General features: G+C 32.3%; 1 protein-coding gene across 1 annotated transcript; it reads left to right on the top strand.

Moving 5' to 3' along the window:
- Positions 1–2,406: 2,406 nt before the first annotated feature.
- On the top strand, positions 2,407–7,837 carry LOC130798133 (myosin-binding protein 7-like). The gene is made up of 4 exons (XM_057661013.1): positions 2,407–2,689; positions 4,219–5,829; positions 6,629–6,672; positions 7,436–7,837. The coding sequence occupies exons 2-4, from the start codon at positions 4,453–4,455 to the stop codon at positions 7,557–7,559; spliced, it is 1,545 nt and encodes a 514-aa protein (XP_057516996.1). The 5' UTR covers positions 2,407–2,689; positions 4,219–4,452; the 3' UTR covers positions 7,560–7,837.
- Positions 7,838–19,954: the final 12,117 nt, after the last annotated feature.

Here is a 19,954-nt window from a genome sequence, read left to right as displayed (position 1 = left end):
TTCTAATTAAATAATGAATATACACCAAATATATAAGACGGATAATTTGAAAGTAAAGGTCGATTGTGGGACAGGCTGGATGAGCAAAGTGCAGCATCACACGTCCTACAAGGCATAGGCTTCCAAATTTTAATTTTAATAAATGCTAAGCTTTTACGTACAACCTTACAAATACTAGAGGTTACATTTTTTAAATTAAGAGCGTCTCTCATATTATTATTATTATTATTATTATTATTATTATTATTATTATTATTATCATCTCACATATTATTATTATTATTATTATTATTATTATTATTATATTATTATTATTATTATTATTATTATTATTATTATGTATTTTTCCCGTTCTGAAATACTCGAATTCTATTATGATATGTTGTATTGAAAAATATTACTATCAGTCAAAGTATAATGAAATGGAAAAATATATTACAATACACCACAAGTGATCGAGTTTATTATGGTCCAAGCACCAGAGCTACACACTTTTTCAAAATATTTTTCCATCAGCAACTCCTATATGAGATCATCTCAATATTAAACGAGTCTATATGATTAACACATTTATCAAAGACATTAATATAAGATTGTAAGTGATAAAGTGATCACTTTAAGGTTAATGGTCAATCTTAGACAATATAAAGTGATCACTTTAAGACAATAAATATATATTAGATCAGACTAATAAAATAGTGTCAGTAAAATCGCCTCATTTAAAAATCTGCGAATGGATAAGTGTAGCTATTCAATTTTAAAAAAATATATAAGCAACATAAGCTTAACCTTATTATTATATAACTGGTCTAACTTTACCTACTTTGTTCACAAAAATTAAATGTTGTATTTTTTTAATGATTTAAAATCACTAGTTCACTACAACGATAAAGTTATATACAAACTTTAAAATTGGATATAAAAACTGAAAATGAAGATATCAATATTTATAATGCTCATTTTTATCATAAATTTAAATATAATACCATATCAACAATTATTTAATCATTATTTATTTGTTTGTAATCATAATAAATTTATGTATAAAAACATTAAAGTTTTACTCTCATTTTAACTTTTATTAATATTGACATAAAATAAAAATGAAGAAGTGTAAATATTTATTTCCAAAATAAAAGTTTATATTAGCAAACTAAGCTTAACAACATTTTATATGACTTGTCTAAATCTACCCACTTTATCTAAACTTAATAGTCATTATCTAAATCTTGAAAGAAACTAAATAAATTTGTATTGGTTACAATTTTTTATAGCAAAACTTATGCACAAACTGTAGAATAGCATATAAAAAACTGAAGATGAAGATATAAATATCAACTTAATATCTCTCAAATTTTGTCATAAATTTTTAAATTAATACCATATTAAAAATTATTTAATTTTCATTAGTAACTTTGATAAATGTATGTATCAACACGTCATAATAATACATCTAAAACAACGTCTTAATAATATTCATCTAATAGAAACCATATAAGGTCAAGGCCGATCATGATGATAATGATTTTATAAAAACTGTAAACATAACGTGAGTGTTTTAATAAATGACGTATGGCTATTAGTTAATGGATAACGGGAGAAACAACTTTTTCAAAAAGAACTAATCATAATAACATCATCAGATAATGTAACCATCTAATTATCTATTTATGTCAAAAACATATTAAGATTAATCAATTCTTATTCTTCGCTACCTTTTTCATTTTATCGTCACCCCCTCCCAAATGAAATTACGAATTTGCCCCTAGTTAAAAAATTACAACTTTGCCACTAGATTTAAAATTTCTTATTTATAATAATAATAATAATAATAATAATAATAATAATATAAATAAAATTAATAAAATTTAAAAAAAAAAAAAAAAACCAGTCGCACAAAAAGTGCGACTGCACCTAGGTCGAGTCGCACTTTTTGTGCGACTCGACCTAGGTACAGTCGCACTTTTTGTGCGATTGGTATTTTTTTTTTAATTTCAAATTATGAAATTTTTTTGTTTAATTAATTTATTTTTTAAGTTATTGTTATTTAAATAAATATTGTAATAAATTATTTTATTTTAATATAATATTATATTATAATAATATTATTATAATAATTAGTTTTGATTTTAAATAATTTATTTGAATGTTTAATTATTTTTTAATATAATAATAACATATTAATTAAAATTTAGTTGTTAATTAATTTTTAACTTTATATTAATAATTTTTTATTAATTTAGTTGATAATAGTGTTATTAAATTTAAGGGCAAATTCATAATTTTTTAAAATCCAGTAGCAAATTCATAATTTTAATAGTGATAAAATAAAAAAAAGGGATGAAGAATAATAACACCCTAAGATTATAAGATATTTTATCAAACACCTTTTAGTTGTTGGATTGAATCATTCCTGAAAAACACCTCCATTTCCAACAAATCATATGCATTTCAAAATACTCATTATCAATCTCTGTCTTACCATCATCACGTCAACCAAGACAACCAACACACAACTGAAAAGACCTCGTCGTTATTCCTTAACAAACAACAAATCATATACATTTCAAAAGAAAAGATTGTTTATTGCTCCATTCCTGGCCTCTTCATCTGCATTTTGCTGCTGCCCTATACATCTGCAATTTTCAACCCTAGGTAGCCATCAACAAGTTCAATCTTCCTCTTCCAGGTATAACTATTAATTAATACCTAATTCAACATTATTTATTTGATAACTGCTATTATCCGCCCTAATTATTGCAATTTCTCCCTAATTCGCACTGCTTATACGTTGTTAGGTTTGATACATGGAGGTTATCCGTTTTTTTCAAGGTGGCTTAAATCTGCTTTCCAATTTCCCCGACATTCCTCATTTCAGTTTTTCCTCAAAACCCAAATGGCGTTGATTTGCTTTTGTTTTCTTGTATTGCTGATTTTTATTACTTTGCAAATCCGAATTTCTCATTTGGGTTGGTATTTGTTAATGGGATCATTTTTGATTTGCTGGATTACATTTTTAATGAAAAGAAAGCTTTGTGTTGTTGTATTGATTTCCATTTCATTGATTTTCAATCACACAATTTGCGATTGTTTGGGTTTTAAGGATTTCTTCTTTAACTCCATTAATTCTAAGGGTAAGGTTTTAAATTCCCAATTTCAGTTATTGGTTCAGTTTTATGATTAAAGTCTAACATCAGTTGGTTGTATTATTTTCTATATTTGAATTTTTATTGCTGATTTTTATTACTTGGCAATTTTAAGAATAATTTTAATTGGTGTGAATGATATTTGTGGATCTGATGAAATTCTCAGCTAGGTTGTTATTTTTTTTTATCGGATCATTGGTTTGAGTTTTTGGGTTCCATTTTTAACGAAAAGAAAGTTTTTTGGTGCTGTACTGTTCTGTTGCAGTTTCGTTCTGCTGTTGGTGTCTGCTTCTGGGCATAGCTCCTGCTATTTGATGGTTGCTACGTGTCATTTTTTGTGTACTGAATTATATGTTGAGCTGTTTGTTTTGGAGTTAGTGGCGTGTGTTGGTTTTGTTAAAGTTCGAGAGAACTGCTAGTAGTTTGAGGCTTTGAGCTTTAAATCTTAGTTTTCTATTGCTAATATATTGATGGGGTTCCGGATGAGGTTTGGGTTGTGTGTTACAAGAGAGTATTTTACACTATTTGTAATTTCTTTGTTGATGGCCTTGAACAAGTTTTTCCATTTTCCCAAATCATGAATCAAAAATCATAAGTCTAGAGTTTCAATTTCAATATCATTTCCCAAATCTCTCTTCCTCCTAATCCTTGAACAAGTTTTTCCATTTTCCCTCGCTTTCTCCCTCTCTTCCCCTCACTCTCTCGAGAGAATTGAGGATAGAGAATTGCAATCCTATATTTTTTTTCTCTAAATCTTTTCTCCATGTTAGATTTTTAAGTTAAACAGTTGTAACAATTCAAATTATTATTTTAAAGGAATACGGTTTCATTTTCATTGCTAATTTGATCCCACGTTCTTTCTTTTAAGTTTGTCAATTTTGTTCCATATTCACCCTTTTTATTACGCTTAGGAGCTCCATTTTTTTTTGAATTTTGCTTGGTAAAAGCTTTAATTGATTAATGTATTGTTTTTTATGACATTATAGTTATATATAGATACTTTCGCTTGCTTTGATGCTGTATTTTGTTGAAATATTTTTCATTTTTTTTTGCTTATATTTTGATATTATAGGAGTTCAACGTCGACGATATAGGAATTCATTGATTTGGCACATTAGAGGGAATGGAGGAACATTTGTGAGTTTGATATCGAGAACGAGGGAGGGAGAATGACAGAGATAAGTGAAGTCAGAGAGAGGTCTTTAGCATTTTGATTGATTTTACATTCAGATTTTTGCGAGGGGAAATTTGGCTGAATTTCCAAATTGAGTGTGAATGCATTCCGAAGTTTGGTTAGGTTCTGAAAATGGATAAGGATATTGTGTCTTTCCCTTTCAAGAGCCTTGAACAATGCTGTGATTGTGGAGGTAGTTGTTCTCTTACTGTGAGCTCTTCCTCAAATGGGGCTTGGATACGTTCTGTTAAGAGGAAATATGATGAATTTGAGAAAAGTGGCCGTTACTATATTCCCGGTCTTGAAACATTTCCTGTTGCACGTGTTGGGATTGAAAATGAATGTAAATTGTTGCGAGAGACAGTGGGCAGCCAACAAGCTACTATTCAGGAGTTATGTTTGGAGTTGGAAGAGGAGAGAAATGCTGCTTCCTCTGCTACTAATGAGACCATGTCCATGATTTTGAGGTTGCAGAATGAGAAGGCAGAGGTCTTGATGGAAGCTCGACAGTTTAAGCGTTTTGCTGAGGATAAAATGTCCCATGATGCTCAAGAGATTTCTGCTTTGGAGGAGGTGCTATATCAAAAAGAACAGACCATCCAGTCCCTAACATGTAAAGTTCAAGCTTATAAGCATAGGATGATGAGCTATGGCCTGTCGGAATTTGAGGCTGAGGGAAGGAAGGGGAATTATAGTCGAAACCCAAGTTTCTCCAATGACTTTGACTCTTCCATGTGTGCTTATCCTAAACTAAGGTGCGATATGTATGAATCTCAAGAGCAACTAGAACTTGATGATGATAATGTGGACTTTGAAAAGTATCCATTCGGTGAGATTCCAGGAGGTCAAGATTTGAAGAATTTGGAATACAGAATCAACCAAATGGAAGGAACTCCTCATAGTGATCAGATGAATGCAGACTTCGGCTCTAGAAATGTTTCAGAGAAGGTTGTCATTGGTCAGTCTCCAAGGCGATCAAGACATTCGCAGAGGTTTTCCACTGATAGCTCTACTTCACTTTTGTGTTTAGCTAGAGATATGGGGCCAGATAATACAATGGATTCCCCTAGGTTTGGTACTAGTTTCAAAAAGTTGGATTGTGTAGCTGAGGAATTGAGAAAAACAGACGGTGCATCTGATTTTGAAGATGACATGTGCGATAGAGTTTATACTATTGATTCTATTCATCATGGGGCACCTTATAATAACTGTATGGAGCCTAAAGCTGCTGCAAAGTTTGGTGATGACTATTTATCTACACCAAAATCAATTGGTCGTGGAGACTTGGGAGATCCTGATGTAAAGAAGCTTTCCTTGAGACTTCGGGCTCTTGAGGCTGATCGAGAATCAATGAGGCAGACAATCATGTCTATGCAGACCGATAAAGCACAATATATGTTACTTAGAGAAATTGCTCAGCATTTGTGCAGAGATATGGCACCTGCAAGTAACATGCCTGTTCAGAAGCCATATATTGTTAGGAGCTTTTGCTTCATGGCATTGTTTAAGGTAAATTTAAGTGCATAAAACTATTTTGCTTTGCTTTATACATAGTTGTATGGTTGTATGATGTATATGCTTTGAAAACCCTACTTCGAAAATGAGTATTATGCTTTTTCGCCATAGAATAAAAACAGCATCGCATCGCATTGGCCGTGTTGACACAAACGAACCCATATTTCCCGTGTTGTAAAGGTGTAAAAAAACCGCGTTTTGGGCCGCATTAAGGGAGATCTGATGGTTTCTACTGATATTTAGACGTTATGATAACCGCATCAGCGTTCCGTTACCACGATCGCAACTGTTACCGTATTTTTACACTATTTAAACTATTTAAACTTATGTCAACATATGGATATAGACTATAGCTGTCAAAATTTTTTGACCATAAAAGTTCAGTGCAAATGTACACAGAAATATCTAAACTATTGTGGATTTCAATTGACATATTGCATTGACATGGACTGAACAATACACAGGTTGTGGCACTACACAAGCTGGTTTTGCTACCGGCATATTATCCTATAATCATTTTCTATGGACACTTTTTCTTTTATACTCCATCTTCTCTTTATTATTATTACCTTTGGTGAGTTATGTAACATGTCTGTTTTTGTTGGATTTTCTGCATGCATGTATTGCTTTCAATAGATTCTTGGTTCGTGCAGCAGATCCTGTATGCCAGAGTTAAGGCTTTGTTGTTGTTGTTGTTGTTGTTGTTCTAAGTGTGTTTAATCTTTATTAACTTTGTTTATAACTTTTACAGGTCATGTTTATTTTTTAATCATACGTTTTTCCTGTTTTTCAGTGGATTCTGTCCGTTTTTTGGAGAAAGAGAGCACGTCAAAGCAAGTAAGTTTTCAGTTCTTTAAATATAGGTGGTTAGTTCAACAGTATTTCATTATTATTTAAACGTCATTTTATAGCTTTCACCTAGGGTGGCGATGGATGTAGGCATTCATATCATTGTAATTTTTGACATCGAAGAATTTGTTTCTGATTAGCTTGTGGTTTTGTCTACTCCTGCATAAATTAGTTACTTTTTAGATATCTTGAAATACAATTTTGGACTGCTTTTTATTTAAAAATACAATCTTTTGTTTTTTTTTATATATCAAGGAATATTTGATTTCTCATAAGGCTGTTTGTACAGACATGATTAGTCATTACATATTGAATGTATTGGTAAATGACTTTTTAATTGACTTTTGGCTTTTGATTGGTCAAAACCTAAAAAACGTGTTTGGTTTATTTGTGGCTTTGAAACTAACTAAAAAGCCGACTTTTAAGCCAAAGTTTAAAAACAGCCGTGATAGATTTTTCATCGGTTTTTGATCTTTTGACCTATTCTGCACAGAACATATCCATAACTTCTGGCTTAAACAGGTAGCTAATTTCAGCTGGTAAATTCAATCAACAATTCCATCCAAGCTTTAGAAAACAACAATATGTGAAAACAATACCCATTACATCTACTTCTATATTCTTCCCTCTTACGGCTGAACATCATTTGTTTGTTATAGGTTGCATCACATTTTTTCATTGAATGATTATACTTCTCATATCTTACTCGACCACATGCAATTTTTTTTTTCTTTTTTTTGGAAATTTGCAGGTATACGTTTGAACTAAAGGCTGATAATATGGGTCTACGAATGCTGTTGGATAAAAGTCCACGCTACAAACTCTGGAGATGTGTTTCGAAAACACAAGTTAAAAAAGCTGAGATAGCAAACTAGTAGCTAGTGTTTAAATAAACATTTTGATTCTGTTTTTCTGGAAATATGGTTTGTGCAGTGTTTATGATTCATTTTTCTTCTTATGCCCCTTCAGAAGTTTGGGGTATGAATATGTGAGAAGTATATAGGAAGTGTGCAGCTTGAATAGTATCTTTTTGAGGTAGGTGCTTTTACAAATTATATATCCTGTATAGTTGACATTTTTCTATGACCACGTTTAATCATGGCTCATTTTCTACTTTGAGTAAAAGAATGAAATAATACTACACTTCTTTCTATTTACACGGTTGTCAATGCACTTTTTCTTTTCCTTTTTTTTGAAAAATTTGTCTCGTCTTTTAGATGTATGTCTTACAATCAATAATAAAATTTATATAGTATTTGTGTAATTACAATTTTAATATACATTTTTAAAATTTATTAAACACAAATTGTTGTGAGAGACGGTCTCTCTGAGATACGCATTAAGTATATGAGCTATATAGCTCAATTGATACTAATTAAAGAGAAAATAAGAATGTGACTTCTTGTTTTGAGGTTGTTTCTTTGAGAGACAGTCTCTCACAAACTAGCTATTTGTTAAATTATATTTTTGAGAAGTAAATTGTTAACCTCTAAAATAATTCATACATGAAATAAAATTGTACTTTTTACAAATATTATATATGCATTCTTATTTTTGTTTTTTTTTAATAAAAAAAATATCTAGTGACTACTGTAGCAGTCGGTCTCCTAAAAGACCATGTCTTTGAGAAACGTTTCTCAGATCCAGAGCATTAAACTTTAATGTCCACTTTCTGTATCCTTTTTTCCTACTTACATTATCCTTGATGCCTACTTAGAATATATTTAATGCCCACCGAAAAGTACTTAAAATGCATACTTAAAATATTCTTAAAGACTATCGAGAAATTTAGTCTACTAGCCTACTTACAATATCTTTAATGTCTAGTTACAATATTTTTAATGCCTAGCGAAAACTTACTCTATCTTTTCCTTTTTGTGTCAGCCCAAATAGAGAGATTTGTGCTTCTGTAAAGTCAATGATAACATCATTGTATAAAGAGCAAAAGATTTAAGAGAAATTTTATATGGTAGCACTTAACTTTTAAGAAACGCCAGTTGTAACAATTCGTAAAAAAAATTCCACAGGATAATAACGTATTGTTGTACTTAAATGAACAATAACATTATTACTTTAAATTAGATATTTTTCCATTAAATTGGTTTAAGAAATAATGTTAAATTACTGAATGAAGTACAATTGTTGTATCATCAATATCATTCATCCTCTTTAATTGCGTCCACTTCACTTAAGTCCTTCCTTAAGTTTTTAAAGGTGATAGCAACTTAAGAAAGTACAACAAATGTATTTAAGCTCCATAAGCACAAACTGTTTGCAGCAGCCCCAGCTCATTCTTATTCTCCTATGAGAGCAAACCTAAAAGGAAAATTTAAATCAAATAAGCAAACTTATATACAAAATTCTTAAACTAGGCATGAGATAAACATAATTCCCAAAATAAGCAAACTTCATGATCTGAGGTTTGGAGATGTTCGTTGTTACTAACAGTGAACAAAAAAGATTAATTAAAAAAAATCTAGATCTTTGTGTGTTGTTATTAACAGCAAACAAAGACTTTTGACTTTTTTTGACCAAAGTCTTTGTTAACAGCGAATAAACTTTAGTTATTAGTTAGTGGCTTAAAAAGCCTTAAAAATGCTCTTTGACATGTAATTTTACTGATGTGTCTATTTTTCAAAGCTAAACATGTAACAGGCTCAAATTTCTTAATCTTAATTTTCCGATTAATTATTCCGAAATTTTTTTCGAATTCCTAATCCTTTGGTTATCTAATTCAAATCACCTTTAATTCCTAAACCTTATTCCGATTTTTGTAATTTCTTCCAAATATTAAACTTAAAAAAATATATATATATATATATATTCTTAAATTTCTTTATAAGCACTAAAATATTATTTTATTATTTTATACTACGAAAAGTAAAATTTTAATATTATATTTACGGTTTTATTAAAACGTTATGTTTCAATTTCGTTTCCTTAAACTAACTTTACTACTTATCATTTTAACTTTACAACTTTGATTTAATTATTTTATACCTAAAAAATTAACTATATTTAGTATAGCTACGAAAATTTGTTATTTAATTAATAGTAGTATTAATTTATTAGATACTAGTAATTTGTTTCTATTAAAATGGTAGAATTGTCAAAATTTTAACTAGTAGAAGTTTGACTTATAAGAATGTAAACTATTTCGGTTTAGAGTCTTGTTTGATATTGCATGATATTGATTGTATGACTCTGATAGTAAGGTAACGTCAAACCATGGACCGGCATGTAAAATCCCGGCGTCCGTGTTAGCCGGCACGTAAAATGCGGTGTCAGACAGGGGGTCCGAGAAAAACCCATCCTGTGAAGTCTCGAGCATAACAGTATTGAGAGGAGTGACGACTCCCACCACAGTTATGGTTTAGGACTACGGTCCTCACCTAACTAGACCCTTACATATATCAGTTGTCATTATTGTTGTGATCTTGTGATGTGCTATGATGGTAAAGCTATGAGGCTTAATTGAACTTGATTAAATAAGCATTAAGGTTACCAAGTATTTAGTAGCAGTCATGAACTTCTGCAAGTATTGAGAATGTAACTTAATGGCTTAGTAAAGGTCAATAAGGAGTAATAACCTTCTATATTGTGCTTGATGATTATTTTGTAAGCATGATTTAACTATCGCAGCATAAGCTTGTTGAGAAAATTGTACTCGGCTTTATCGCTGACCGATTTAAATCGGATGTCATCCGTATTATGGATGACAGTATTTTGCAGGAAAAATTAGCTCAGGTTTCGATCCAGGCATCAATTTTAATTATTCTATCGAGGATTTAGCTTCAATGATTTTACTTGATGACTATATTGTACTTATGTTTTTTTTATCGTATTTAAGTAAACTTTATTTTTATATTTTCTCAGTTGTAAGATTTTTTTTTTTTTTTACTTATGTTTTGAACGATTTTTAGTTCAAATGGTTTTTAGCAGTTCGGCGTTTTACACTTCCGCATTATTTATCTTAAGTATAATTATTAATGTTAATTATGTATCGAGAGTGCCGCTCCTGCTACAAAACATTTGAAAACTATAAAAGTTATTAGTTACAACTCTGTCTCTATGATTTTGCATCAAAGAGAATAGAGTGTTATACAAGAGAAAAGTGAAAATTAATAATAAATAAATAAAGAGAATAAATTGGTCGGATTAAATTAAAAGAGAGTTAAAATATAGGGAAAATTACTTTTAAAACTCCTAACTATTCGCGGTTTAAGTATAAAACTCCAAACTATTGATTATTGTTCAAAACTCCCAACTTTAGGCTCATTTTAAATTTAAAGCACTAATGCAATTTTATAACCTTTTTTAACCGGTCACCATTTTGTTAAATTAATAAGAAAAACTTATCTTATATTACCTGTGTTTGACCATCTTCAACTCCATTCATTGTCTTCTTCACAAATCCATTCCATTTTGTCATGCTCTTTCTCTCACTTTCAGTTTCTCTCTCTTCATTCTTCCTTTAACCTCACATCTTTGTTCTTTCCTATTACTCTTTTTCTGGTCTAAACACATAAGTTTTTAAAATAATCTTCACAAGTACACCATATAACTTTCATAATGTCATGACATCATAACAATAGACTATGTTGATGCAAAAGATGGTTTCTCTTTACAAGATAGCAAAAGATCATAACTTACATTCACAAATCATAACAAAAGATTATTATCATAACATCATAACTTACAAGATAGTTTTATGTTCATAACATCATAACATCATAGATCCTAAGTTTAAGTTCTTAAGTAATCATAAGTGAATGGTATTGAAAATAGTAAGGCAATGAAAATAGTGAGGTAATGAAAACATTGTAACTTTAATGACTCACCCTTCCTCTACCTTTATTCTTACCCCCTCTTCCTCCTATAGAACCTACCCCACCTATTATTGCCCTTTCATTTTTTTCAGTTCTGGTGGGTTATGCTGTAGCTTCTATGTGTTGTTGTGATTGTGAACCTGGACATAGGGAGCCCCATGCTCTGTTGTCATGTCTTGTGATTCCTGTAGTGGTTGTGATGATCTTGGAGGTTGCCCATCCTTCCTAGGTCTTCCCATTTTCTTGGAGGTTTCTCTGGTAGTTCTTGCACAGTAATGGTGTCTTTATGGGGACATCCCCTCTTGTTATGCGCCTTAGACTTGCATAAACTACAAGTCATTTCAACTCCATGCTTTGTTAATCTCCCTTCCTTCCTAGGGCTTTAATGTGAATCCTTTCTCCTATTCAACCTTGGTCTTCCTGGACCTATGTTAATTGGTGGTGGAGTAAGTGGGTTGTCTTATTTTGGCCAGAACCTTTTGCCATCAATTGGTGGGATTGAGCTTGAATAAGCTTTAAGATAATTCTCTTTTTTGTACAAGGGAGAAATAAAGTCTTCTACTTCTTTATGTAAGAATGAAATGCATGAAATAGCATGTCTACAAGGTATCCCTGTCATATCCCACTTTCTACAACTACACGTCCTAGCTTCAAGGTCCACAGTCATTACACAGGAAAACGGTGTTTGTGGGTGGAATGGCATCAACATGCTTTGCATTTTCCTTCTCCTTTTCTAACCTTTTCATTATTCGTGGTCCAAAGTTGTGTTTCCATTTTTTAACCTCCTCTTTTTTAACATACAATCTCTGCATGAGTGATTTCTTATTTCCTCCAACATACACATTATGTGCTTTATCCTTGCACTTATAATGTAGGCATTGAAGGTCTTCGCCAAATTATTAACAATGACATCTACCTTGATTGTAGTTGACAAAAAAGCTCTACAAAAGCATGAAGGATTATACTCCTTAAATTTTTCAACTGCAGCAGGTTTAAGCTTCTCCATAGAAGCAAGTGCATCATCATAATCAACCATATTGTAGGCTTTTACTGCTTTCCAGAAGAGTTGTTTCAACTCATCACCCTTGAATGTTTTATGCCAATAAGCATATATGTGTCTTGCACAGTGTCTATGCTCAGCATTTAGGAAAGTTTTAGCAACTCCACTAACAATAGCCTAACATAACAATAAGCAAGACCTTAGCAGTAATCAATTTTTAACAAAAAAAATGCAGTAAATAAGGGTAATATATGTAATAATCAGTAATATATGAATAAAATCAGTAGTACCTGATGCTCATTTGAAAGAATCACCAAGATCCCCAAGTGAAAGGTAGCTTTGTAAACTTAGTAAAAACCATTCCCAACTGCTTAGATTTTCACCCTCTACCACTGCTTATGAAATGGGAAACATCTGATCATTATTGTCACTTCCTATAGCACACAATAGTTGTCCACCCAAGAACGTTTTCAAAAAACAAGCGTCGATACAAATCACTTTCCTACACCCTTCTATCCAACCCACGTTCAAACCTTCAAAGCATCTATGCAGTCTTCGGAAGACTTTTGGATACTGATTCTTATGTGGATCAGTCATCAGTGTTACCAAGCTATTTGGTGATGTTTGCTTCAAAGCACTAATGTATCTCCCAAGGTTGTTGTAGTGATTAAGCATACTCTCATGTAACATTCTATGAGAATTGTACTTTACTTGGTAAGCAAAATGCTTCCTAACAAGATAACCATAAGTCTTTTTCACTGTGTCTATTATTTCCTTCGCTTGCCAGTGAGGTCTTGACTTAAAAACATCCAACAACTGTTGTGACCCATTTAGCTTTCAATTGTTTATTCTTTTCCATGTTTCTTGTGCAAATGTGTTCAACATCCATTGACTTCACCACATAAGCACCTCTCCTCCTTTCCCACGAGGCATACAAATAAAAAGGACATCTAGAGACACACTTCACTTTTGATCTCTGTTGCGTACTCTTGTGACTTGAATAAACTCTTACATTTCTGCCTTGTAGTACACCGTAGCTTGCAAGTGCAACCTTGAATGTCTCCTTATTAGAGAAACGTTGACCAACTTTCCAAGTGAACGTTTTGAAATCTGTACCCTTTCCAACAAATAGGGCTCTATTCGCTCTTCTCTTCTCTAGACAATCCTCACCATCAGAACTTGGAGGAGAATTTATCTCGTCGTCACTATTCTCATACTCAGACAAATTATCAACATCTTCACTATCAGCATTTGGACTTGAAATTTAAACTCTAATTGACCAGTTGTTGCCTTCATCTGCAATTGCAATGTTCTTCTAAACCATTCATTACAAGTGTTTTTCAGTTTCACTCTAGCTTCCCTGTATTCTTCATCACTAGATTCTTCAACACCAACTTCATTGACTTCGTGTAATTCTAAGAAATCATCTGACCTATTGAACTCCTCTTCATCAAACTCAAAGTCCTCACTTGATTCTTATTCGGACGCAACATAGTCTTCGTCTTCTAATGAACTCTCTGAACCATTGAACTCCTCATCATCAAGTTCAAAGTCCCCACTTGAATCTTCTTCGGATGCAGCATAGTCTTGGTCTTCTGATGAACTCCCTCCTACAGCACTCCCTAAACCAAATGCTTGGGCTATCGCATTAACTACAAAAGTTTGGGTAGATTTTTTTCTTGGGCCCCTCCTAGGTGTAAGCTTTTTGGGTTGAGCATTTAATTTAGGAGTAGGTTTAGTGAGCTCAAGTGGGCCTTCACTGGCTTCAACAACTAAAACTGAAGAGGGCAATTGATGCAACACATACAACATCAGTGATCTGTTTTCCATTGCTATTTTAGCCAGCTCAAAAGCCCCAGCCTCATTATCAACCTTCCTTAACCCATCCCTCAATGACTGTCTAGGAATTAAATAATTTATTTGCTATTTTCTTACCAAGATAACATTTTTGAGCTAACTCCCAAATAAAATCCCAACACAAATCATTAGGATCAATAGAAAAAGTTCTTCCAAATCCTCCAACATATTCAATTTCACCATTAATTGACTCCTTAAACTTCCCACCATACCAATATTTCGAGTAAATATTGGGATTCATCTTTAATCAATAAATATCATATGAAACCCTAAATCAATCAATGACATTTAGAACACAATTAAAACACAAAGAACATACACAACAATTAACAAACGACATAAACTACATTTTAGTATCAAAATTCGAGAATTTTAACAATATAACATGGGTAAAAAGCTGTGTGAATTCGAAATTTAAAGTGGGAAAAGATCTATTATCACATAAAAGCAAGAGGAATAAGATTTATTTTTAAAAAATTATCTTGTCTTGATGGTGATTAAGCTGCAACATGCATCAACAAGACTCCACAACAATGGAGTTTTGACACTGTAGTATCATGTCAAACAAATCAACATTGATTAAGTTTTTGCAAGTTAGTGGCTTAAAAAGCCTTTAAAAGGGCACTTGCAGCTTGATTTCACACATATACCAATATTTTAATGTCTCATTATTTCAAAACTATAATAGTTACTAATGAGTATTGTGATATGTGCCATGTTTCATGTCAAACTAATCAAGTTTCACCTAGTTTTTTCAATTTAGTGTCTTAAAAAGCCTTAAAAAGGCTACTTGACATGTAATTTTGCAGATATGCCTAGGGGTGTTCACACTCGAGTACCCGATAGTTCGGGTACCTAGAAAGACGGGTTCCTGGTTAGTTGTTTACTTGTTTTTTCGACTATTTTTCGGCCCGATTTATCTGGTTACCCGACCATCGGGTACCCAGATTAATCGGGTCAGGGCAATGGGTAACCGATATAATGATTCAAATTTAATTGTTGATACCAAAAATTGTCATAAATAAAATCAATTCGGATTGCCAGTGAAAATCTAAACAATTATCAAAATGATACCATAGCTCTCATTTCTTAATTGATGGAAAAAGACATAAATAAAACTAAAAAAATTAAAAACTAAAAAAAAAATTAAATTGTGGCTCAATATAACACTCAACAGCTAACTAGTCAGCTATATTACCATTGTTATTATTATTTATCAATCATACGTTTGTTCATTTTAGATAATTCTCTATAATTCTTAAGCAACAACAGCAATAATCATCATGTGATTTTGAATTGAAAAATCCAAAGCTGTCGTTTTACATAGTTCAACTAGATATGTTTTCTTAAACAGGTGAACGGGTGCTCGCAAATGATTAATATGTGGCCCAAGATCGACCTAGTTTATGCAAGTTATATATAATTTAGAGTACCGAAAATGAAATATGCTAAGAATTAAGTTTCTCGAATGGGTTCATTCCATCCATACACAATCTGAGCCTCAAATTATGATCTTCATCCCGAAATGTCTTATCATCATCATCCTATCGAGTGTATCCCACTCATAGCACCAAATGTCTTATGCTACTTATTAATAGTCTTCCACTATGAAGAATCAGCTAGATGTCTGAGCAAGTGACCTTTCTTCACCCTATCCATGTGCCACCTTAAATTTGACACAACATTCTTTATAGAATATAATTGCTTGATTCTAGGTATTATCAAAAGATACCACAAGACTTTAATCGATGACACGTTAGCTTTCTATGCCCCTTTACGCTTGTAATGCAACCACTCACATCGCGAACACTTTTCTAAGCTCTCATTTTTATTCTAATACAAAACACAATCATTCGGACACGCATGAAATCCTCTAAGCCAAAGAGTATACATGAGATTTTTGGTATAATATGTCGATTTTGGAAGTTCATTTTCATTATAAAATATTTCACCTAACGCTTTCAATAACATTATGAAACTAGTGTGACTCCATTAAACTTTGCCTTAATGTTGATACTATCAACACCACTATTAGTTTGGTGAAATTTGTACATATAGGGTACAAAAGCTTTTAAGAAGCCTCTATCAACAAGTCAAAAACGCAAGGACCGATGTTTCCCTAACCTATCCTCGACCTCCTCTATCATCTCATAAACACGTTCTACGTCCGCATTAACATTCTCTTTATCTATTTCATACCCATTATTATTTTCCACCATATCAGCAAAATCTTCTTATTCATGCACAATCTGCGGAATAGTTTTTCCTTCGTAAAGCTTCCTCACTATGCCAAACTCAAATTGTGGAATAGTTTTTCCCTAACCTGATATTGATGCCTAAACTCACACCGAAGTACATGCTCCCCAAGGATGTCAATACGATTTACCTTTGATAATATGCCACACTTGACATATGAGCAATAAAAATCAACTCTCTTTTAAAACTTTTGAACGAAAATCCGAGTTTTTGGAATTAATGCAAAGTGATCGTTGTGACTTTCATAGTACACCATCATTAGGAAATAAGAAATATGTCATAACTTTTATTGATGATTTTTCCAAGTTTTGTTATGTATTCCTTTTACATACAAAAGATGAGGTTCTTAATTACTTTAAGATTTATAAAAATGAAGTAGAAATACAAATTAGTAGTAAACTTAAAAGGTAAAGAACTGATAAAGGAGGTGAATATTATAATCCAACTTAATTTAATTTAGTGGGAATTATACACGAAAAAACCGCTGGATACGCACCACAATCAAATGGTGTGGCAGAGAGGAAAAACCGTACACTACAAGAGATTCTTAATTTCATGTTATCCTACTCTAGCTTGAGTGAAAAAGCAATGTTGACGGCTTGTCACATTCTTAATCAGGTTCCAACGAGAACAAATAAGGAAACTCCTTATGAGCTTTGGTACAAAAGAAAACCAAAGTTATCTTAAAGTTTGGGGTTGTAAGGCTAATGTGAGATTGCCTAGAAACAAAAGAAAGAAACTCGGTGAACAAGGGATAAAATGCATTTTTATAGGTTATGTTATTCATAGAAAAACTTATAGGTTCTATGTTATAGAACAAAATCACTACATATCGATTCATTCAATTATTGAGTCAAGAGATGTAATTTTTGATGAAAATAGATTTTCATCATTGAATAGATAAAGAAATTTATAAATTTGTACTAATAACGATGTTGATGATAATCAACAAGGTTTACCTCTAGATGTTTATGAGAATATACAACAAGATGAACAACGAAGTGTTGATCCTATTCCTAGACAGAGTAAGAGACAATGGAAAGCTAAGAACTTTGGACCAAATTTTGAAGTATTTTTTGTTGAAGGTACTAGAAGTGAAATTTCTTCTAGTGTTCCATATTTATTAAATTTGGAAGGTGACCCATTGACTTACAAAGATTCTATGACATCACATGATAGTGCTTTTTGGAAAGAGGTTATTGATGATGAGATGCAATCCATCATGGGAAATAACACTTGGTTGTTAGTGGATCTTCCTTCTACTTGTAAACCAATAGGTTGCAAGTGGATTTTTCGAAAGAAAATGAAGATTGATGATACTATTGGAAAAGGTTTTAGACAAAAGCTTGGTATCGATCATTTCGATACATACGCACCGGTTGCAAAAAACCATTAGCTTTAGTTACAATTTATCATCTAGAGATCCATAAATGGATGTTAAAACCGCATTTTTATATGGGGAATTAGATGAGGAAATTTATAAGAAACCCGAAGGGTTTGTTTTGGAAGGATACGAGCAAAAGGTGTATAAACTTATTAAATCCTTATATGGACTTAAACAAGCACCTAAGCAATGGCATCCAAAATTTGATAAAAGAATTATGTCCTTTGGATTCAAATTGAATCAAGCCAATAAGTGGATTTATAGCAAATTTGATAGCTATGGTAATAGGGCTATCATTTGTCTGTATGTAGATGACATGCTCATCATTAGTATTGGTTTAGTATAAGTTCAAGAGACAAAAGACTTTTTGTCTAGATCCTTTCAAAGAAGGACCTAGGGGAGGTAAATATGATCTTAGGTATTAAGATCATGAGACAAGGTAACCAAATCAAGCTAAGTCAATCTCACTATGTTGAGAAAATACTTTAGTGGTTTAGCATGGTTGATAAGGCACTAATCTCTACTCCCATGGAGCCAAGTATGAAATTTGCTAAACATACCGGACAACCAATTTCACAATTGGAGTATTCAAAGGTCATTGGATCTTTGATGTTTGCAATGACCTATACAAGGCCAAACATAGATTTTACGGTTGGTAAACTAAGTACATTTATAAGAACCTCGGTCTTAAGATGCTTGTTGCGTACCAAGGATTATGGTATTGCAAATAGTGGAGAACCTCCATTTTTGGAAGGTTATTCCAATGTGAGTTGGATCACTAATGAAGAGGATAATTCTTCTACTAGTGGTTAGATGTTTATTTATGGGGGAGGTGTCATATCATGGTCCTCTAAGAAACACACATGTATAGTAGATTTCATTATGTCAGTGGAATTCATAGCTCTTCCCTCAGAATCTAGTGAAGCAGAGTGGTTAAGGAATCTCATGTTTGAGATACTTTGTTACCTAAGCCAATTTCACCGGTGGCGATTCATGCAGATTGCATGACGGCTTTAGGTAGGACTTATAATCAAGTGTATAATGGTAAGTCTCGTCATATTGCTCTTAGGCACGGCCTAGTGCAAGGATTTATCACTAATAGGGTCATAACTTTTGACTATGTGAACACTAAATTCAATGTGGTCGATTCTTTTACGAAATCTATGAGTAGATTTCAATTGAACAAGCGTCAATTGCAATCGGATTATGTCAATAGATGTCATTTGAAAAGCCTAATTCACACATGAGTAACATCGTGTCTTGAATTCATTATGGTAAAATTCCTTATAATTTTTGTAAGCAGCAAGTTCTAATGACCTATCGTTGCTTTGGATCGTGATGAACGAGGTACTCGTCCATTGAAAGCTCTTGGTGTTGAAGAGCTCTTGGTGTTGTATCCGTTTCACGGGGATATGTTTTATAAGTATTGAGAACCTACCTATGTAAGTTTCAAGTGTGGCCGCTTCAAGTAGTCAAAATTGGCATACCGACTATGATAAACTTATGAATTAGACACGGACACGACCTTATAATGTGTCAGGTTAATGATTTTTTGTTATTGATTTTGTGTTGTACTTGATCTTCGAGTGGTTGGAAAGGTCATTTGATTCAAATCCGAATGAATATCAATTCTGGCTCGATTACTATTGAAGTGTGTTGTATAAGGCGTTAATTCAATCCGTAAGAATATTAGCATTGATGCATGAAATAGAATTATAAATTTTGTTTTGTAATTGAGAAAGAGGTTTTAATACTCTCTAAATGGGGGAGGATTGTTGAACATTTAGTGTAAATTAAATCCTAAGTAAGTATCACCAAGTACTACAACATAGTAGTGGAACAAAATGTATTAAAAATACAGGGTCCAAAAATGGTTCAAAAAAAGGATAAAAGACAATTTGGAAAACCGAGTCAGTAGGAAAAGCCGACTCGATTTTCCTGAGA

Source organism: Amaranthus tricolor, chromosome 13, assembly GCF_026212465.1.
Source record: "Amaranthus tricolor cultivar Red isolate AtriRed21 chromosome 13, ASM2621246v1, whole genome shotgun sequence".
Taxonomy (NCBI): domain Eukaryota; kingdom Viridiplantae; phylum Streptophyta; class Magnoliopsida; order Caryophyllales; family Amaranthaceae; genus Amaranthus; species Amaranthus tricolor.
This window is presented reverse-complemented; position numbering and strand designations above follow the sequence as displayed.

What these genes read in the sequence shown, in the direction of transcription:
- LOC130798133 (XM_057661013.1), top strand. Translation starts at nt 4,453, where the DNA reads ATGGATAAGGATATTGTGTCTTTCCCTTTCAAGAGCCTTGAACAATGC. An exon ending in GCTTCATGGCATTGTTTAAG is followed by an intron (nt 5,830 to 6,628) that starts GTAAATTTAAGT and finishes CCTGTTTTTCAG; the next exon opens with TGGATTCTGTCCGTTTTTTG. An exon ending in AAGAGAGCACGTCAAAGCAA is followed by an intron (nt 6,673 to 7,435) that starts GTAAGTTTTCAG and finishes GGAAATTTGCAG; the next exon opens with GTATACGTTTGAACTAAAGG.